The sequence below is a fragment of the Centroberyx affinis genome, unplaced genomic scaffold (genome assembly GCF_046629955.1).
Source record: "Centroberyx affinis isolate AG114_WGS23_722 - 3 ecotype Tasmania unplaced genomic scaffold, CSIRO-AGI_Caff_v1 ptg005968l_1, whole genome shotgun sequence".
NCBI lineage: Eukaryota > Metazoa > Chordata > Actinopteri > Beryciformes > Berycidae > Centroberyx > Centroberyx affinis.
The window spans coordinates 30,001-52,500 of record NW_027283036.1 but is presented as its reverse complement, the minus strand read 5'-3'; the positions used below and the strand labels follow the sequence as shown (position 1 = coordinate 52,500).

The window sequence follows — 22,500 nt, the reverse complement described above, 5'->3', positions numbered from 1 at the left end:
TTGTGGGAGTTAATTAGTTTGATGCTGTGGGAAACAAATTAATTCAGCGTTCTGTTTGTTTTTGCTGCAGGCATTTTGAAGCTTTGTCCAGATGGCATTAAAGTGTATTCACTGCACAGGATATGGGTGGGATCGCTGGTGATGCGTCTGGCTAGGTCCAATGTGAATTTGTCACTTAGGGTGGTAATGGTTGTGAATTTGGTAGTGGCAATTTTGTTTGATATGGTGATGAATTTGTTGAGTTTGCTTTGTTTTGAACTTACAGAGATCCTCCCCAGGCTGCAATACAGAAAGTCAGGATGCTTTGTATAAAGCTTTTATAAAAAAGAGCAAGCTAAGCAAGTTATGGTTAGTTTAGGGTTATGACTTGGCTTTAGAGTTAATATTAGGATTAGAAATAGGTTAGGGTAAGGGTTAAGGTTTGGCAATTGTTTGGTAATTGAACGGGTTAAAGAGTATATACCCAGTTTGTACCCGCTTATGCACGATTTTGAAAAATGCAAGAATGTGGGCGTGAAGAGTGAGGGAGAGGAAGGGCGTTTGGTGTTGAGTCGGGTGCATGAGAAGAGGAACGGAGTGGAGTGTCTCAAATCTACCTTCATACCTTTTTTTAACCAAATGATGAATCTTGGGATAATTGTCCTTGTACACGGCTGCGTCTCCATCTAAACACTGACTGCTCATTTTAACCATTGTAGGGAAAACTGAGCCAGGTTCAGTGAGATAAATACGGCACCAGCACATTTGCGCTTCATGTTGCCAGTAGGCCTATAACTGATATTGTTGTATTTCATAAGTAGCCTAAATAGTAGGCAAATCAAAAAGTGTGGAGTGGAGTTACTCTTTAAGGTTACGGTTAGAGGTTAGGGAATCAGTTTAGTCAATGGTATAGTAATAGTAATATAAGTATAGTAAGTATAGTAGTATAGTAATACAAACCTGTGTGTGTGTGTGTGTGTGTGTGTCCCACTAGTGGCCCTGCTATTGAACTTTGATCTGTTGGGAGAAAGGTGGGGTTGGGTGACAGTTACAGTTTCTCTCAGTCAGTAGATGATGACTCCAGTAGATGTTCAGTAGAAACAAACAGACTCTCGCGGCCTCCTCAGTAGATCCTAGATGTGGGAAAAGGCTCCTTGCTCCCTCCCAGTGACGGCGGATTGTGCCAGATCAGCGGGGCCTCGAGATGAATCATTAATGACCGGTTCCAACGGCTTAATGGCCTCTAATGTTCTGTAATGATCTCCCGCCAACGCCACGTGCACAGCCTTAATGGATCCAATACCGTGGAGAATTCTCTCGGTTTGAACTTCGGTAATTCCTTCTTTTCGCCGAGCATCTGACAACGGGAAGTGCGAAAACCAGAATGAGCAGAAAGCTCCGGAGCTCTGTGAGCGCAACATGAGTTTCCCTCTCCGCCGATCAGCCTCAGGTAGGACCGGGGAACATGCTGGGACACAACTGGGAATTTGGTGAGCTTGGAACTATAAGGCTCTATCTGACTTTTTTGTTTGTTTTTGATTGTTTTATTAACCAACATTGAGTGAGCCACATATTCATTATGTTTGTAGCCTATGCTACTTTATGCTTGTGTGGTGCTATTATTATTTTTTAAAGAACATTTTAGGGTTAAGTAGCCTATTTAAAAAGAGACAAGCTAGGCTACATAACAGTTTTGACAGATGAGATGTCAAATCTTTAATGCACAGTCTCTCAGGACCAATCCACCTGCATATAACCGATTCGGTTTGATCTAGCCTGTAGTAGGCTAATCCTATATACATTTTTGAAGGCTATTTAATTTATCATACAAATATCAACACAACTAGATGTTAGGAATATTATAGGAAAATTGTAGCGATGCCACAGGGGATAAAAATTCCAGTAAGTATGATAAAGTCACTAAGTCAGTACAGGCGCGCTATAAGTCTCTATTGGGATATTATTGGAATATTAGTGAGTTTCCGATCTTATAATGCTTAGATATTTAACTTCCCATGTTATAAAGTTATACCCATAAAATAAAGTGATCATTTTAATATAAAATGTATAAGGTTTGTCGTTTTACAGCATCAGAAATCTGAACTAAAACTTGGGAGCTGTCCGCGGTGCTGAAATGAGCGCAGGACGCGCCCTTCTTCTGAACCGCCTCAGCAGAATAACTCGTCTGTACACTCGGGACAAAATGCTGTTTTATTATTTACAGCTGTCCAGCTGTAACTTGCTGTTCGTGTCACCCCAAATTAGTAGAGGTTTCTAGTAAAGGGCCTTCTAGTTTAGGACCTGAATGTTATTCTGCTGCATCCAGCCTTGAGAACAAAATTAAGCATTTCAGGAATTGGGACCCTGATGTTGTATCGGTAGTGATCAAGCCCATCGCAAAAACCAACTTTATAAATATTACAGAAATTAAGAAATCGCAAGCAATCAAATGTGTAAATATTGGGACCAATTTGGGAACAAAATGCTGTCTTTTTTGTGTTTTTGGAAGCGTGAAAGTCACTGTTTTATCATCTTAACATGACTTAACACCAACGCCCTTAGAGAGCCAGCATCAAAAGCTAAAAGTCTCCTCTTTTGACTCATCTTTTTACTGTGAGATCCATATCAGCCTGCACTGTAGATGAGTCAACACACAAAAAAGCACGAGCTCACTGTCCCAATACTAATGCTTTTGACGGGATGCCTGCCATCCAAAAGCCTCAGTGGCTTGTTGAAAAGTGTTTAACCCTCTTGTGATTGCTGCCATTCACAGCTCTCTCTCTCTGCTGTTGGGTCTCTCTGGCTCTTGTGCAGAGTCGATGATACTCTGAATGGCATTCATGGTTAGACTGAGAATAACATATCAGGACATTGTGAGTATTTGCTGTAAATGTATCTCTCTCTATGTACCTCCACCTCAGTCTCTTTTGTCCTCCTATTGAACTCCTTGAACCCTGCTGAGGGTGCTACTGAGCTGGAAGTTCACTTTTAAAGCTAAAAATCATGGTTAACTATTCAAGTTTGGACAAAAAAGTTAAAAGCTTTGTTCTCATTAAACTTGAACGCCATGGGACAAAGGGAGTGTGCGCACACACACACACACACATACACACACAATAGAATAGACTAGAATAGAGTTTTTTCTTCAGTTGAGAGTCTAAGGTTGGGGAGTGTTGTTTTCATTTTCCATTTAGCCTACTGTTTTCATAATGTGGGAGTTGTGAAACCCTTTGAGACTATAACAGTGATTAAGAGCAATTCAAATAAACTCGACTTGACTTGACTTGACTTGAATAGAGTAGAATAGAATAGAATAGAGTAGAATAGGTCAATCATATTTTTTTCCCCAAATATCATATATTTGGCTCATTCTGTCTGTCTCTTATCAGTTCTATCTGTGTCTCATGCTTGACTCATTTGTCTCTGAGCTAAACAATTTAAAGTCTCACGCTTATTGAGGTGAAAACTGAGATGAAGAGATGAAGATGTAGTTTCTATCATAAAGTAACATGTAACTGAGTCTGGGATGGATGTGCCATCTGTACCATCTAATCCAGTTGATCAGTATTAAGGGTCTTACCTGAGCAGAAGGCCTTGCTGTTGATATAACTTCTGCTTCCTGGGTCAAGGCCAGGTCACTGCCCCCAGGTCGTGACCTCAGCTTCTGTCTGTGATGAGAACAGTCTATCACCTCCTCTCCATCTCTCTCTCTCTCTCTCTCTCTCACACAGTGGATTTATAGCTTAGAGTTTGCTGGGGGGAAAGCAAGTTACAGACGACTCCTCTTCAGTCATGTAATTTACCGCTCACCACATCCTCTTCCTCTCCACTCATCGATTTTGCTGCCTTGCTTTTTCCAACCGACATAGTGATGCGGGATGCAGCGGCGGCATGCTTCGTCACCGCCTGCCAGGTGCCACAGGTCGACCTCGGCGTTGTGCCGGTCGACTCTGCTTGCTTGCCGCTTCGTCCGCGCTGCACCTACCGGCCGGGGTTGCAGTTGCCATGCAGCTGCATCTTCATCTTCCACTGCCAGCTGTGCATCTGTTCTCCCGTGGGACTGCCGAAGGTCTCGTTGTGGAGGAGGAGGAGGAGGAGGAGGAGGAGGAGGCGGCGGCGGCACGGGCCGACACGCATGAAAGTGGTCGCATTACTGTGTGTGCGTGTGCCTCGGCTCTGGTGCCAATGCATAGGAAACATCTATAGATGCTAATAGAGCTCATCCAGACAGAATGCTGTCTCCCCTCTCGCCTCCTCTTTGCATGCTGCAGCTCTTCAGCAGTGGTGAACCTCTGCACCAAAATAAGATGAGAGCCCCTCCTCTCTCTCTTTCTCTCTCTTTCTCTCTCCCTCTTTCTCTCTCTCTCTCTCTCTCTCTCTCACACACACACACAATGTCTTTCTCTCTTACACCCCTTTTCCATTATTCCTTCTCTCATTCATTCACCTGTCTCTCTCTCTCTCTCTAATGCTCTTATTTCTCTGTTTCTCTCATGCCTCCTCCTATATAATCTCTCTCTCCTCTCTCCCTGTCTCTTGCCCCCTCTCTCTCTTTCCCTCTCTCTCAAACTCAATATTTCTCTCTCTCCTCCATCTCTCTTCCATTATTTGCTCTCTCATTTATTAATGTCTTTCTCTCTCTTTTCCCCTATTTCTCTTTGAGCATTTTCCTCACGCCTCCTCATATTTAATCTCTCTCTGTCTCCACTTCTCTTCTCTCGCCCTCTCTCTCTCTCTCACACTCAATTTTTCTCTCTGCCACCCCTTTCCATTATTGCCCCTCTCACTCATTTATCTGTCTTCCTCTTATTTCTCTGTTCATTTTCCCCACCCCTCCTCCTGTTTAATCTCTCTCTCTCTCTCTCTCTCTCTCTCTCTCTCTCTCTCTCTCGCTCTCTCTCTCTCCCTCTCTCTCTCTGCCCACCAGTCATCAGTATTCAGTATAACATGTAAATATCATGCCACGTGGGGTTCGGGGCTACAGGTGCCCTATGTAAAGAAACTGCCCCCCCTCCATCCCTCACTCACTCACTCACTCCCTCCCTCCCCCTCCCCCCCCTCCCTCCCCCCTTGTTCTACTTCCTCGGGGCGGGCAGGGCTGCAGCAGTTTTATGAACGGCTGCACGGCTGCATCATGATCCCCTTCCCACTGAATCTGCCCCGAGCTGTTTCATTGACAAACACCCCGGTTGCTGCATTTCTCTCACGGACAGCGTCGAGGAGAGCATCACCGGGGGAGCGGTGCAGAGCAGCAGCAGCAGCAGCAGCAGAAGCAGCAGTAGAAGAAGAAGAGGCAGCAGCTGCAGTGATCAACAACAAGCCCCGGTCCCGTTCGCCTCAACTAAGCTGTTGATCCGCCAATCGGACCCGGACCCGGACCGGACCATTACGCATCCCCTGAACTCGCTCTCCCGGGACAACCAGAATCTCCTGAAAGGGAATCAGGTTGCCTTTGAGGCTCTTTTAGTGATGTGAGGCGGCGTCGTTAATGGCTCATCACTGTCAGGCTGATTAACGGATTTGTTTAACGACTTGAATGAAGCGCCCGGGCGCAACGATGGAGGTTTCTGGTCGGTTTTTAAAATCGTGGATATCTGCGAGACTGCAGCGGCCGGTGTGTGATGCGAACTGAGCCGTGGGTGGTGTAGACCCCCCTCCCCACACCCCCACACCCTCACACACCGCCCCCCCACAGCCCTCACCCCCGGGACACAGCCTTGCTTCGCTCCACCGGGGGAACATGTCTCGGGCAGCGGCTATCGCCAGCTCCCTCATCCGGCAGAAGCGGCAGGCGAGGGAGCGGGAGAAGGCGAATGCGTGCCGCGGCACCGGCAGCCCGAGCAACACCAAGGGCACGAACGAGAAACCGAGCAAACTGAACGTGTTCTCGCGTGTCAAATTGTTTGGGTCGAGGAAGAAACGGAAGAGGAGGCGACCACCAGGTCTGAGGGGGGAGAGAAGTCGGAGAGCCATCACCTGCACCACCATCTTCACCATCACCATCATCACCATCACCACCATCATCACCATCACCACCATCATCACCATCACTACCATCACCATCATCACCATCATCACCACCACCATCACCACCATCACCATTTTCTCTCATCTCTAAAGGTGGCTCTTCATCACTTCATCATCATGTCTTCTGGCAGTGTCTTGGAAAATAATCCTGTTGCATGACACCACAAACCATCTGATGTAAATAACTTTATATCGTCCCACAGGAAGGTGTTGTAGCATCATGTATCTCTGAGAATTGATGGAGACTTTTTTTATTGATATAAACAGAGAATGCAAGGATGTTGGAGATATTCTCACCACCATGGTTACATCTGTCAATTTCTCTTTGATTTTTTTTTTAAATGTATGCAGTAATGTACAGGGATCAGTGATTGGTTTTGGAGCCTGTAGGCCGAGGGATTGGAAACATAAACAGCTTCTCTTCCTCTGCCACTTCCGGCTCACATAGCCACATGATCACATGACAGTAATAAGCAAAGAATGCAGTTAATGTCTCTCCTCTCCTCTCCTCTCCTCTCTCCTCGCCTCTCCTCTCCTCTCCTCTCCTCTCCTCTCTTCTCCTCTCTCCTCTCCTCTCCTCTCTCCTCTCCTCTCCTCTCCTCTCCTCTCCTCTCCTCTCTCTCCTCCTCTCTCCTCCTCTCTCCTCTCCTCTCCTCTCCTCTCCTCCTCTCCTCTCCTCTCCTCCTCTCCTCTCCTCTCAGAGCCCCAGTTAAAGGGCATTGTAACCAGGCTCTCCAGTCGCCAGGGCTTCCAGCTGCAGATGCAGCCTGACGGCACCATTGATGGAACCAAGGATGAAGACAGCACCTATGGTAAGTCTAACCTTTGAAGAGTTTGACTTGTAAAATGAGCTTTAAATTACCATAACTCGAATATACAGTGTTTATAACAATTACAAATGTAAACAAATCTTTTTCACAGCCTTAAAATACATGTAAAAGTCTTCAGGTTCAGCTGTTACAACCTATCAGTCCTTTAATCAAAAGTTCGGACAATGACTTTCAGAGTGAAAAAATAAAATTCTTCAATCCAATAAATCACTGTGTAAACAAAGCCAGTATTTTTACAGCAGTGTTTCAACAAGAAGCACCACATTGCAGTTATAATTTGCGGTTAGAAAACTTCAATCTGTGATTTTTTGAGCTTATTAACCATGGGAATAAAAACACATATCCATGTAGAGAGGGGCTTGGAGTTGGAAAAGAAGCTTGTTTAAACTTCCTTATTGCATTCTAACTCATAATGCAAGTCTGAGGAAAGCCAAGAGGGAGACGCGATAGCGGCACTCCAAAAATCCCCAAAACAGATTAAAAAAAGATTTTTGGAGTGCTGCTATGCCATCTTCCTCATGGCTGTCCTTATGTTTTAATTATATATCTGAGCACCCAGCCAAAGGGGCTACAAGAGGAAGCGCACCTGCTGTACATTTCATAATGCGGGTCTATTTTACTTCAGTATTTACTGACAGTATAAATACTGTATAAGCAAACATTTCATAACTTTAAAATCCACAGTGCCCTACAGTTTTGGATTTGTATGTGGACATATTGACTATGTTTACATGCAGTTTTGTAATCCGATAAATGAACTGGTTTATCTCCATTCCAAATGAAACATCCCCATATAACCACTTCATTTAGACTAGAGTAACCAGTCTAAAGCAGTTTGAATCCAGTTTAAGGACAAGGTGGACAAACTGGAAATCTGTTTAATGGGAGAATTTTAGCCCAATGCCTCCACAATATGTAAATCGTTTATCGGATTAGACAACTATGATTCATGCTTTTCCTCCACATGACAGGTGGTGATGGGACAATCTAGCTGTTTATTTGTTAAATGTTTCCTAGACGGTACATTTGCAATATGGACCCGTTCAAATCATTTAATGAAAGAATGAGAGATACTGGGTTTAAGTGAACCAGTGGACAAACACACACACACACACCCACACACACCCGCAAACACACACATACAATATGTGGTTGATATAGCTAATTCAAATGTGTTGTTGTGCTTCAGACTGCAGACCCACTCTTATGCACAGATGGCGGTGCCACCATCATCATTAATCTGTGCTACTTTTCACACCACCAACTGCTGCATGAGAAGAGAAAGACACTGCAAAAAGCAAAGTGTACTTTAATTAGATGATTACATGGTGTAGACATGTAAACGCTGACCCACATGAAATCAGTTTTCTATGATTGGGTTTGAATGGATAATCCATGTAATCCATAGTCATAACCACAGTCATTATAGAGAACATGGTTGGTTAAATGAGCATAATTAAATAGGAGTCTGACTCATCAAACTGCCTGGAATAATTGTGTTCCTGCTACAGAGCTTATGGAGGGACATGAATAACTTTAATAGTTGCTTCTCCCTACTAAATGCAAAACGCCTGAAAATCAATCAGATAGTAAAAGCCTGCTGATATAATTTTTGTCTACATACTAAAAATGTCTGTTTTTATTAATCTTATTTTAATGTTAATGGAGGTATGTGCCATGTACATAAAGGGCTGTCTAACTGTTCATCCAATATGACTGGAAACACCCTCAAATGAAAGCTGAGAGTCTGTGCTTTAACCCCAGGCCAAATGCTTACATGCTTATGGATTTCACTGTATTTAAAATTCACAAGCCACACTTTCAATCAGCTTGGGAATGCCTTTGTTGCTATGCATCGGTGTTCAGCAGAAGGACTATCCATTTTCATTTGGATTAATGGTAGAAATAGCTGGAAATGCTGACCTTAACGCTTCCCAAACACTGACCGTTGATATGCTTACACCACCTATCCCTATACTTACTCCCTATGTGCTTTTAGATAGGTCTAATTCTGACCTCTCCGCTTTACAGTAATCACATGTTTAATACCAACCAGTAAATCATCACTTTAATTCGATTCCCTTGCCGCCTGACCGACCTCGTAAAATAGCTTTTCTGTGGCAAAATGGAGGTGTCAGCCTACCCGCCGCTACATTTATATTGATGATACCTTTTCTCTTCACTGTGTGAGTGCTTGTGTGTTTGCTGTGTGTGTGTGTGTGTTTGTGTGTGTGTGTGTGTGTGTGTGTGTGTGGGTGTGTGTGTGTGTGTGTGTGTGTGTGTGTGGGCGGGTGGGTGGTTGTGTACGTGTGTAGCTGTGTTCAACCTGATCCCAGTGGGGCTTCGTGTGGTAGCCATCCAGGGCGTCCAGACCAAACTCTACCTGGCCATGAACAACGAGGGCTTTCTCTACACCTCTGTAGGTTATCACACACACACACACACACGCACACACACACACACACACCATCATCATTATAATCTATCCATCAAAGGCGAATATCTCTTCTTATGGGTCTTTGCGAGCTGATCAGTGAGCGGCAGCCCGAGCCCCAGGCGTGACACATGTCGCCGAGGGACGGGGCAGCAGCTTTCGGAGTGAGAGCTCTTTCATCGTCACCCTTTCATCACATTGATCCTCTAAATACAGTTTTCCTTATGAGTCAGCTGTTATGATCCGGCGCCTGAGCCTCACTCGTCTGTTTACTTATATTGCGGCTTTTCAGGGTTGATTTGAGATTGTCCTCCGGGCTCCTTTTGTTCGTCTGCCTGCAGTCATTAGGCCATGGAGGAGCTGCTTTGATAGAATCAAAGATTAAAGATTACTTTATTGTCCATGTACTCAATGCTATTGAGACCTGTCTCTCCACATCTCCCTCCTAGATATACACTTTTGTCCCATATATTTAATATATTTTCAGAAGGCAGTGTTGGCTGCAATGCACTGGTGCCTTGCTCAAGGGCACTTCAGCAGCGATGATGTGTGCCCCCTTCTGTTGATGTTAGGAATTGAACCAGCAACCTTTAGGTCATTAGTTCATCTCTCTACTGCACAGCTATGTACTGCGCAGTATTTGGCCCATCAGATCTAGCAGAGGATGGTTTGGGTTGTTATGCTGAGGGTGTTGGCTTCAGTCAGAACACTGATATCACTTGTTCGATCTTCTCACCTGATATTGAATGCAAAACACACACACACAAACACGCAAACACACACACACACACACACACACACACATAAATACAGACACCACATCCCTCTTTCATTTCACTCGAGCGCAAATCCCTGCAACACAGAATCTGGTTGAAGATCACACACACACACACACACACACACACACAAATTCTGCGCATTTTAAAATTCATATAGGGATATTGGATGAGAGAGAGACAGAGCATTCTTTCTGTAGCTTTCCGTTTCCCCCGGCAACCTGGGCACCATCTTTCTCTCGGTGGGCTGGTTGGTATTCTAGGGAGTATCCGGTTACCATGGAGACACAGGACTAAGGAAATGCAAATGTCAGCTGTCCTAAGTTGGTGCAGTTTGTTCTCAGAGACTACAGCCTGGCCGAGATAATGATTCAAGGAGCGGACCGACTGATGGATGAATAGATGGAGGGAGGCTAGATGGAGGAATGACTGAATGCTTTTTAATGGACTTGCTGTTTCAAACTCGTACCTAACCCCCCCCCCCCCCCATTTACAATCTCTGCTCCACCCTCCGTCACATCTTCCCATCCTAGGAACATTTCACCCCGGAGTGTAAGTTCAAGGAGTCGGTGTTTGAGAACTACTACGTCACCTACTCCTCCATGCTGTACCGGCAGCAGGCGTCGGGCCGGGCCTGGTACCTGGGACTCAACAAGGAGGGCGGAGTCATGAAGGGGAACCACGTCAAAAAGAACAAGGCCGCTGCCCACTTCATACCTAAACCACTCAAAGGTAAGACTAGCAGCACCGGCCCACTTAATAGGTAGGAACAGACTAAAACGAAATGTGTCAGTCCCCTTCACATCCAATTAAAGTATGAGCAGATTATGACTTAGCAAGCGTTGTGTCTATTTATATCCACAGATTTTAAAGGGGAAGTTGACTTTTAGGTTGTTATTCTGTAAAGGTATACATATTCCTAGAATTTCCTAAAAACTGTTATGTCCCTCCACCATGGTCCATGGTGCAGAACATTATGTCGTCATGGTGACGCCTGTCTGTTTGTATGTAGACACATTGTTGTGAACACAATAACTCAACAACTATACAGAAACTTCATACTTACACCACAGGTTCCCCCTATAGAGTAGATGATCTGATTCGATTTTGGAGCACCTTGATGCATAATTTTGCATATTAATGAGGAAAAACAGATTTTCTCGAAACTACTACTACTCCTTAATGCTTTAAACTCATATTCAAGGTCACTTACTGTGCAGAACTGTTCTTTCCTTGCCCTTGTAATTAATGCATCAATTAGCTTAATTAATGGACTACTTAGCATAACCGTTTATGTCTAGCCCCTCATGTTTTCCAGTAGTTTCATGAGTTTTGAGCACTTAGGATGAGGGAAAATGTAATCCTTCTGCAGAAAGGATAGTTTAAAGAATGATTCTGCACCCAGTTTGAGCTTCTCTCCGCCTACTTCGCGAATTTAAAAAATTCAAGACAGTGGGTGTGAAGAGCGGGGGAGAGGAGAGGGGGTTGGAGTTGGGCCAGGCTGGTGAGAAAAGGAACGAGGTGGAGTGTTTTCGTGGGCATGTGGATGCGCTGATGGGCTGAGGTGTTAACAGTTTTTTACCAAATTACGTATCTTAGGACAATTGTCCTTGGATGTGGCTGCATCTCCAAATGAATGCCGGCTGCTCGCTTTAACCACTGGAGGGCGAACTGAGCGAGGCTTAGTGAGATAAACACTGAGTCAGGTTTAGTGAGATAAAAACAGCCTTCAAATGTTGGCAATATGACCGGCGTTGCGTTGTTGTATTTCATAACTCCATAGTACAAAATACCAGTTGACAACTCACAAAAAGTGTTTTAGTGTGGACTTTAAAGAATAAAATATATAGGCAGTCTCATTCCTGTAACAGTATATTTTGTTTTCAAAATGTTTTGTTTGTTTCAAATAGATGTAGATGTTTTATATGAGTAGGCAGTGAAATGGTATGATGTCACTGGATTGCATTTTTTAGGATGCAGCTCCTGAGCTCCATGAAAATTCATAAAAGAACTGAAAAAAAAAACTTGGGCGAAACTTAAGGAAAAATTCTATTTTTGTGGAATATCAGCAGTGAAATAAAGTCATAGTATACATCTTTTAAATGAAAAAAAAACAACAACAACATAAATTGATGTCTGAAAGCACAATTGAATTTGTATTGGTGGTTGTTGGTCCTATAATGTCCACGAACTACATCACAGCCTAAAAGTAAATTTTGGTGGAATTCCCCTTTAATGGTAAGTCAAGAACTGTTCTAAAGCCAGATTTATCTATTTACCTTATCCACTTCATACTCAACAGAAAGGGTGGAACAAACTAAAACCCTAACCCTGGAATAAATTACAATCTGTCCTTAGTATGCGAGTCCTAAACTTCTCAATCAAAGGTAAGAAGACTGAGCAATAAAACAGACAAAATCTACATGAACTAAACAAGGCTGTGCACACCAGTGACCAAGGAGTGAAAATAGACATGTAGGCTAACTAATCAAATATCTAACAAAAGTCATATATTCTTGTCTTTTGTGTGTGTGTGTGTGTGTGTGTGTGTGTGTGTGTGTATGTGTAGTGGCCATGTACAGGGAGCCCTCCCTCCATGACCTGACAGAGTTTTCGCGGTCAGGCAGCGGGACGCCGACCAAGAGTCGCAGCGCTTCGGCTCTACTAAACGGCGGAGGGAAGACTCCTAGCAACAACGACTCCTCCTAGCCCCCCCTCCCCTCACACCTCACACACACACACACACACACACACATATATGCACAAATCCACACATGCATACACAGACGTACACACACACACACACACACATATGCATACAGACACATAGACACACACACAGATCTCAGGCAGACATGCCCACACATCAGGCTATTGAGGGGTAGGAGGAGAGAGAAGGAGCAGGAAGAGGAGGACAGAGGAGAAAAGAGGAGGAGAGGAGGAGGAGGAGGAGACGAGGAACAGGAGGAGACAAGGAAGAGGAGGACAGGAGTGTGTTCTTCCCCTTACGGACCCCACTGTGACTGACTGTGATGTAAATAAATCAAGGACAATCAATCCGTCTGGCTCTGCTGCTCTGGTCTGCAGAGGAACCGGAGCTGTGAATTCTGAGATCCGCTACTCTTCCCTTGACTGCTGTTCCAGATCCTGTATCATACCCAAACATCTGAGGAAGACAGAGGGAGGGAGGGAGAGTCAGTCAGTCACACAGACAGTCAGATAAACAGACAGTTACAGACAGAGAACCAAAGAGTCCAAGTATTAACCAAGTTATTGCTGTGAAAAGACGGGAGACAAGAAAAACGAAGGAACGACGAAGAAAGGAAGGAAGAGAGGAAGAAAGAAAGACCTTTATCTACTCTATCGTATGCTATGTTTACACACAGCTCATGGGGTTAAGTCATATTTTTCAAAAACGATGAAAGTATTCCTTGTACACTTCTAATCATGAGGATTGATCATTTGTTTGCATGCAAGTGCGCCAGTGTGTGTGTGTGTGTGTGTGTGTGTGGTCGAGTACACACTGTACATATAGGTGAGATGTGTGTGTGTGTGCGTGTGGGCGAGAGAGAGAGAGAGAGAGAGAGAGAGCGAGTGTGTGCGCACGCATGTGTCTGGGGGTGGGGGGGGATTTTACCTTTTTAAGATCTGTTGTATATCAGACAAACCTCCTGAGGGCTCAAGCAGGTTAAAATGAGGTATACTGTATATGCTTCCGTGTTTACTTCTTACAACCAACGCCGTTGTTTATCTTTCCGTTTGTTGTTGTCGTCATTGTTGTTTGTTTGTTTGTTTGTTTGTTGTTGCATGGAAGCTTGTGGACCTCTGCTCAGTAGCAGCATGCCGAAGGTCCAATTTCCCGGTCTTACGTGTTCCTGACCAAAACAGAACACTAGTGAGCCAATAGTGTCATACCAGAACACTAGTGAACCAACGGGAGGGTGTAAGAACACTACTGGACCAATAGTATTGCACCAGGACACAAGTGGACCAATGGTGTTGGACCAGAACTCTGGTGAACCAATGGGAGCACAGATTAACTTAATATTTTGGTTCCTGCTGTGGACAAACTAGAAATGCACTAAATAAACTCTTTCTAAGGAAGTTGAATGGCTGTCTCGTCTTCTCTCCTTGATCTTTCTGTGTTGGTTTCATCTCTACCTGTGTTGATGTCCCCTCTGTCTGTTTTGACTGGAACATGCATTATTAACGCTTTGCTCCTGTCGGACCTTTTAGTCAGAATATGTGAGCAGTAGCTCTAAATAGATGCCACAGCTAGATGGCGCTTGTGGTTCAGTGATGGCACTGTTGGCTTCTAAAAATCATCCTGAAAGAAGTAATCTGAATCAGGCTGGGAAAAATGCACGAGTGTAAGACTATGAAAAATTTAAAATGGACCAAAACTAAAAAGGAGAGTGGACAAAACACTCTTCTAAAATATGGGACAGTTACCAATGTGTGTGTGTGTGTGTGTTTTTCTCTGTGTCTGTAATGAACAGGAAAAGCAGACAAATAAATTGGATAAGAGGGATGCTGACACTCATTTCCAAGACATTTATATGATCACAAAATACAATAAAGTACATACAAAATACATGATAAAGTGCAAAAGTCAAACATGAAAAAAATACACAATTCATAGGTAGAAACAGTGGATCACATGAACACAAATGGTTTTTTTTTTCTTCATATCATTAGTTTCACATTGCAATAATAAACATTTGCTTCTTGGTTTCATGAACAGTGTCATACTCTATATGCTTTCCTAATGGTTTAAATACACATCACAAGATGTGGAATACTATTGTACTATACCAATAATCATAATTTAAGATAATAATATTTTTATTTCAGTCCTTTTCTTTTGCCTTGACAAGTAGTGTGTAAAAAAAAGAATCATAGATCATGATTTTCTCCATCAGTGGACGGTGCTGATAAAATACTCAGTCTTGCCTATAACCATGACACCGTGTTTTTATGAATCATCTGGGTTTTGAACTGTGAACTCAATGTTAATGAACCAGACCCTCAATCCCTTTGCTTTGCTGTTGTATCTAATATCACATGTTCACTTTCTGCAGCCCTCTGCACACCACACCCCTTTTTACACACACACACACACACACACACACACACACACACACACACACACACACACACACATACACATATCATATTCATAGTGATCTATATATAATAATACTGTACTGGTAGTACTTCACTCAAGTCTGTAATATTTACAGCGGTTTATAAAGCACCATGCGGCCTGTACATGCATACAAAAACGTTTCTTTTTCTTTGGGTAAGAGGGGAGAAGAATGTATCAGAGTCAGTCCTCTTCTTCCTCCTCTCTCCTCTTCTTCTCCTCCTCATTGCCAAGTCTTTCTGTCTCTCCTTCTGTTTCTTCTTCTACCCTTCCTCCTGCCCGTCTTCCAAGTCTCAACACAGTCCAGTCTCTCCATGAATCCATCTGTCGATCCATCTGACGCTCTGCCTAGGTCCCCTTCTTCGACTCCCACTCCTGGAAACCATGACACAGCACAAAGTGAGGAAATCATGCCTCTCTCTATCCTTCACACACATGCACACGCACACGTACACGCACATGCACACGCACACACACACACACACACACACACACACACTCTACCTTTGCCTTCTGCATGACGTTGCCCCGTGAAGAAGCGTAAACAGCCGGAGGACGTTTACGAAGCTCGGACGCTGAGTTGACCGGCACAGTCTCGCTGTAAACCTTCTCCACCTTATTGCCCTGTGCCTGCACACACACACACACACACACACACACACACACACACACACACACACACACACACATAAACAAACACAGACATGAGATTTCACTCATTTAAAGAGTAGCACTGAAATATATCTAAAATGTTCTAATGAATTGAGAGGGATTGATATGTTTCTCTGTGAAATTATCCAAAAATACTACTGCAATCTACATAGGTTGGATGCCAAAAAACAGCTGGAAGCAAGAAAATCTATTGAGGTAAATCCATAACTTCCATGTGTGGAAAGCAACAGGGTGGGGCTTGAGTGATGAAAGACAGGATGGGCTTCTAAAAACGGAGAGTTTAGCAGGATATTTTTGTGTTTTTGTGAGAATAAAGACAGAAGTGCGTCTTTGCTGTAGCTGCCTACCTTGACGCTGATCTTGGTGTCGGTGGGCGGACCCAGCGCTCCTCCAGCCAGTGACTTCTTCAGGTTTTCTTTGACCTCAGTCAGTCTGAGCTCTAGCTCCACCCTCTCCTCCTCCTTCTGCTTACACAGCGCTTCCAGCTGGGCAAACCGCTCTTCCACACCGCGACCTGCACACACACACACACACACACACACACACACACACACACACACACACGTTTAGTAGCACTACAAAGCTCAAGTCTAAGAAGTAGTGTTTGTGTGTGTGTGTGTGCATGTGATTTGTCTCTGACCTGTGCCGTTCTTCATCTCCTCCTTCACCTCCTTCCTCTCCTTGCGGAGGGACACCAGTGTGTTTTTGAGTTCCTCCTTCTCCTTCTCCAGCTCCTCCTTCTGTCTCAGGTACCGCCTGGCGTCCTCCTCTGCACGCGTCTTCCCATACCGCGCGTACTGATTCACATCTAACAGCAACCCAACCACAATATCAATAACTGTTATAATATCAACATTACCATCCACATTACTTTCATTATGACAGAGAAATGCTGGAGCAGCTGCATGATGAGAAGAGCAACAAAGAAGATCAGTCAGTCATTCAGCTAGTGAGCTATTCATGCTGTCAAATGGACGCAGGAAAAAGTAGCTTGTGGTCTTTTGTTCTTTTGACTGGAAACATGATGCAGCGAATACAGAGATTAGCATAGCTGACAATTTTCAGTGTGGGAAAGGGGCCGAGGCCATGATACTCACCACAATGCTAACCAGACATTTCTTTTATGCAACGCTCAGTGTTTACAAAGCCAACAAACTGCTGGAAAAGAGGTTAGGAAAAGGAAACAAAGGACAGTTTATGGAGAAGACTCACTGGAGGCGTGTCTCTTGACGGCGGCCTGCTGTTCGGTCTTATCAGAGTCTCTGCTGGAGAAGGAGGCGTGGCGTCTCACCTGGCCCGGTCTGCTCTCTGCTGCCCCCTCCTGCAGGGGAAGGGAAAAACAACACAGCAAATTATGTTTCTAGCATCATAGCGTTTATAGCATCATTTACATAAATCTACATGTTTCTGTTGACAATAACAAGACAGAAACTGTATACAGTAAAAGTCATAAAATGAGGTTTAGATTCATAATTTAAGCATTGTTCCATACAGAGAGACGCCCAGTTAGAAGTAAAAGAACAAAGAAGAAAAACGTATCCCTAGAATTACATAACATATGCCATTAGTTGGACACTTTTATCCAAAGTGCCTTATAGTAACATACCTGCATACGTTTTCAGCATGGCATGTTGGAATATTGATGTATAATCATATAAAAGTGCTAAGTATAGAAATAGTAGACAAACAGAAGATTTTTTTTGTAAAAGTAAAGTTTGTTAAAAATCATATCACTGAAAAATTGTTCAAAATTGTTCAGAATACAATGTCAAAAACACCAATGCTGCCACAGTCAGGCACCAGAAACCCTTCAGCTCAATAATAGAGCATGGCACTAACACTGCCAAAGTTAGGAAGTTTGGGGCCACCTAGATTAAAAATGTATGCAGTAATAGTAGCGTATGGCGATTTGGATAAAAACAGCAGAGGAAGGAGAGTGGTGAGAGAGAGGAACAGTGATAAGAGAAGGAAAAGTGAGAAGGGAGATACTGAGAACTTCAAGTTTGGCAGCTTGAGGACTGAAAGATGTTATGTGACTGGTTCAGAAGTTGAAGATATTTCCTCACCAAAATACTTTCATAGACCTCGTCATACATCCTGGAGTCTGTTGAGGCACTACTGGAGGAAGTAGTGGTGGTAGTAGCCCACCTGAGAGAGAGAGAGAGAGGGAGAGAGAGAGAGAGAGAGAGAAACAGAGAGACAGAGAAAGGGATAGAGGATTATGTATTTCAGGATACAAAGCTATGATAAATTACAGGCAACAGAAAACCCCACACAGATACATCACACACACACTCACCACATACACACACACACACACAGTGACTCACATGAAGGAGTGTCTGGCAGCGTGCCGTATGTCGGTGAGTGTGTCCACATCGATGTAGTCGTAGTGCAGCTCCTCAGGCAGAGTGGCGCTGCCCGTCTCTGCAAACAACACACCCAGCCAGCGGCCCAGATCCTCAGAACAGCTGGCCTGGTGGACACACACACATACACACACACACACACACACACACACACACACACACACACAGACATGATGAATGGAACTAAGGTCTTGAAAAACAAACTACAGGCTACAAATCTGCCTATACTCCTCTTCAGCCCAGTAAACGTCTCCCTCTGTACCTCTAAAGCCGCCAGTTCGCTGCCCGCCTGCAGGATGCGGATGGAGAAGGGATGTTTGGGTCCGAGTCCCCCCGTCACCACCTCTGCCCCCCCGAGCGGCACCACGATGACTGGGGGCCGCTGGTCCCCAGGGTCCTTCTGGAGGTACAGGCTCCCATCCCGCACCACACACCAACGCTCCTTCCAAGAGCCGCTCAGGCACACGCTCAGGTAGCCTGAGGAGAGAGAGAGAGAGAGAGAGAGAAAGAGAGAGAGAGAGAGAGAGAGAGAAAGAGAGAGAGGAAGAATACGCATCTGAATTAGCTGCAGGGAAAAAAAAACTGTCAACAAGTTTAGAGTATACCAGGTTAGTTATAGTTTAGTTTAGTTTATAGTTATAGAGTTAGTTTATGATCAATTCATTCAATTTAAAATGTAAATTTAAACTGGATTTTATGTGATGATAACAGAGCCTTCATTCATTAATTCCTTTACAGATCAAATATAAAAACCTTTTTACTGAAAAACATTTACAGTCTACACACTACTGTGTGCTCCCATGGTGTGAATTTCACATCTGAGTTGCTGTTTGAACAATTTAACAGAGTACAAACAGAGGCCTGAGGCCAATCTAGTGTATACTGTATATCAGTATTATTCATTTATTTTCAAAGGATGTCAACTTCTCTCATCCCCAATTTCCCATCACTTTCTTACTTTTCTACTCACCTTACAATAAGGTGAAACTGCAAATTATCTGGCATGAATCAACAAACTGAATAACTAGGTGAACAATCTATTGACCTGTCAACCAATCAATCAATCCGCTGACCCCCATACCATCCAGCCAATCACTTCAGAAAGCAATCAATAAACCAATCACTTAATCACTCCCTGTCCTCACCACAGCGTGGGTTGTCATGGTGACCGGCAGAGGAGGGGGGGTCTCCTGGTAAGGGTGGTTTCCGTTTGGAGAAGCTGATGATCCGGTTGATCTTCTTCCCCGCTGCTCGGCTCATCGACCCCGTCAGCTCCGAAAACGCCCCGCGCTTCCCCCTGTCTGAAAACAAACACACCCTGCTCAGACTGACAGTGCGGTCACAGAGTTCAGGGGCAGTTGATACACAGTATGTTGCTTGATGCACAGCCAAAAAGTGAAAATAAAAGTGCAGAAATATTAGAAAGTAAAAATTCAACGTTCCTTCATCAATAAACTCAGAGTCCATCCGGTAAAACACACTGGTTTTACCAGTGTGTTTTTGTGTTTTGTGTGTGTGTGTGCATGTTTTAGCTGTGAGTTATACACATTTTAAAGTATACTAGTATAGTTTCAGTTAATATACAAATACACATTGCAGAAATAATATGAAAATCTTAAAATGGAAACTGGATGAGAATAAACCATTTTGAATGAAGGAAGCACCATGACAATTGTGTAAAGAAAAAAACAAAAAGCGCCCACAAAAGCCAAATATTCTGACACTTTCAAAACTAAACAAAAATAGATGAATTTAATTTCACTGATGCATTTTAGCCATATAGCCAAACCCTGGAGTGTGTGTTTGCATACACACACCGAATCTGCCAGGTGCTGCCGCACTCTGCCCAGCCTACTTCCTATGATGTCAGTGGGAGACAATTGCAGGAAGAAGACAGGAAGGATGTCATATCTGCTCGCGCCTCACTTCCTGTCTCTCCCTCTCTCTCTCTCTCTCTCTCTCATGTCCCATTAGGTTCTGATCCCCTCAGCCAGTAAACAGTTTGTAACAATACTGAAACAACATGACTGTGTTGACCTATATCCTGACCCAGCATCATGGATCCGCCGGTTTATCCTTCCTGATTTTGTGGATAGATAAACAAAAAAGTGTGTTGTGCTTGTGATCATGTTCTTGTGTGTTTGTATATGTGTGTGTGTGTATATATGTGTGTGTGTGTGTGTGTCCACACGCTTGTTTGTGTGTCTTTGCTCCCTTTGTCTCCTTTCTACTTCCACTCCCTGACTTGTATTACAGTAGGTTCTCTGAATAATGTCTAAGTAATACTGACACTAAAAGCTTATATATAGTTTTTATATATAGTTTTGTCTCATCATCATTTTGCATTTTTACTGATCAGTTAAATACTGTTTAAGAAACAATTTTAAAGCTACAAAGTTTCACATACACATAATTGTCCCATCATTTATATAGCACTTCTAGGAAACACTGATGTCTTCAAAAACTGCATTCTGAACTTGTCATTACAATCTAATTTGCAGTTTTAAAATACACTGTACCATTTTCAAATACACATCATCCCACCCACACACACGCACACACCCTACTCCTGTATCCCTCTGCATGTTTCAATGATAAAGACATTTCCCATTGCAGGATCAATACATTACAGTAATACAACCAGTATTACTAGTTTATGAAGGTAAACCTACTCAGTGAGTCAACAGTGTCCCGTCCTGCTCCCTGTGCAGTGGACAGATTGTCTCCTGTTGGACCGCTGTCTGAATCTGATGCCTGCCGGTCAGACAGCAGCACCTGGCAGAGGGAAATATGGAAAACCTTCAGAAACAACCTTGTACTGAGAGGAGAGGAGAGGAGAGGAGAGGAGAGGAGAGGAGAGCAGAGCAGAGGAGATGAGAGGAGAGGAAAGGAGAGGAGAGGACATGAGAGGAGAGGAGAAGAGAGGAGAGGAGAGGAGAGAAGAGGAGAGGAGAGGAGAGGAGAGGAGAGGAGAGGAGAGGAGAGGAGAGGAGAGGAAAGGAAAGGAGAGGAGAGGAGAGGAGAGGAGAGCAGAGCAGAGGAGAGGAGAGGAAAGGAGAGGAGAGGACATGAGAGGAGAGGAGAAGAGAAGAGAAGAGAAGAGAAGAGAAGAGAAGAGAAGAGAAGAGAAGAGAAGAGAAGAGAGCAGAGGAGAGGAGAAGAGAGGAGAGGAGAGGAGAGGAGAGGAGAGGAGAGGAGAGGAGAGAGGAGAGGAGAGCAGAGCAGAGCAGAGGAGAGGAGAGGAGAGGAGAGTCATTTTGGCAGAATAATTATGTCATGACTGGTCTAGGGGCAAAATACAGACACAGGTAAAAAACAGAACATTAATAAACAGGCAGACACCCAAACACACACACACACACACACACACACACACACACACACACACACACACACACACCTTGTCAAGTTCCATCTTCCTCTGTATAATGGGAGAAGCGGATCCTTCCAGTCTTTCAGTATTGCTGGACTGGCTGCCAACTTCTTGAACCACCTGAGTGAGGAAACGTTCACTACCAGATACGGCTGCACATTTAATCAATAAAAATAACAAAAACACTTCAATTTCCAAATTGCAAGAGGGTGAAGAGGCTGCAATTATTTTATCAGAATCATTTATCATGGCTGCTCAAAATGGACTCCTATTTTGGTGCTGAGCCCAATTTCTGGCCTATAAATTAAAATGCACATTGTAAATAAAACTGTCACTGTGTTCAAACAGAGCAAGTCTTAAGCAACATCTCGGTTTTTGATTAAAAGTGTTTCATTCTGGCTGAAGTGCAATATTCAGCAAAATAATTGCAATATGATCATTTGTCATTATTGTGCAGCAGACACAACCTTGTACTCTTTCCTCAGTCTTATTCCCCATCTCTCACTCCACCCTCCACCGCCCTTTCCATCTCCTCCTCCCTTGCTGTGGACATGTTGAGCAGAGGTACAGTACCTTTAGCCATCGCTGGGCCTGCTCTTTACTCTGAACAGCCAGGACTAGAGCTTCGCCTCCGGGCAGAGAGAAGCGCAGCTCGTGCCTCTTCTTCCGTCCTTCCTTCGGGACGTAGATGACGTTGCACAGGTTCAGCGGGAGCTCGGTGTGGGGGGTGCTGTCTTTGATGCTCTTATAGCACTATTAGAAGTGAGATAAAGATAGTTGAGAGAGAGAAAAAGAGAGAGAGAAATGTATGTTCTCGCAGAAAACAAGGTACGGCAATGTAGCTAAAAGGGTACAAATGCTTGTACTTGTTGCTGGGACTGCACCCTATTAGCA

At 43.9% G+C, this 22,500-nt stretch overlaps 2 protein-coding genes across 5 annotated transcripts in view; one reads left to right on the top strand and one right to left on the bottom strand.

The window, feature by feature from the left end:
• The window catches only part of LOC139668030 (fibroblast growth factor 13-like), a 19,344-nt gene extending 6,589 nt beyond the window's left edge, over positions 1–12,755 (top strand). Inside the window, exons 1-5 of one of the 3 annotated variants that reach the window (XM_071547507.1) lie at positions 1,399–1,429; positions 6,708–6,818; positions 9,152–9,255; positions 10,580–10,778; positions 12,616–12,755. In XM_071547507.1, coding sequence (XP_071403608.1) covers positions 1,399–1,429; positions 6,708–6,818; positions 9,152–9,255; positions 10,580–10,778; positions 12,616–12,755 — 585 coding nt within the window. Of the gene's footprint in view, positions 1–1,398; positions 1,430–5,719; positions 5,922–6,707; positions 6,819–9,151; positions 9,256–10,579; positions 10,779–12,615 lie in introns of those variants that run through there. The other 2 variants (XM_071547505.1, XM_071547506.1) reach the window with 2 other exon arrangements.
• A 1,959-nt stretch (positions 12,756–14,714) lies between these two features.
• afap1l1b (actin filament associated protein 1-like 1b) overlaps positions 14,715–22,500 on the bottom strand; it is a 20,703-nt gene continuing 12,917 nt past the window's right edge. For both annotated transcript variants that reach the window (XM_071547510.1, XM_071547511.1), the window contains exons 8-19: positions 22,180–22,359; positions 21,634–21,726; positions 20,906–21,008; positions 19,379–19,534; positions 18,496–18,710; positions 18,195–18,340; positions 17,931–18,012; positions 17,077–17,185; positions 16,505–16,672; positions 16,212–16,378; positions 15,697–15,822; positions 14,715–15,567 (exon numbers count right to left, since the gene is read on the bottom strand). In XM_071547510.1, coding sequence (XP_071403611.1) covers positions 15,541–15,567; positions 15,697–15,822; positions 16,212–16,378; positions 16,505–16,672; positions 17,077–17,185; positions 17,931–18,012; positions 18,195–18,340; positions 18,496–18,710; positions 19,379–19,534; positions 20,906–21,008; positions 21,634–21,726; positions 22,180–22,359 — 1,572 coding nt within the window. In that variant the 3' untranslated portion in view covers positions 14,715–15,540. The remainder of the gene's footprint in view (positions 15,568–15,696; positions 15,823–16,211; positions 16,379–16,504; positions 16,673–17,076; positions 17,186–17,930; positions 18,013–18,194; positions 18,341–18,495; positions 18,711–19,378; positions 19,535–20,905; positions 21,009–21,633; positions 21,727–22,179; positions 22,360–22,500) is intronic.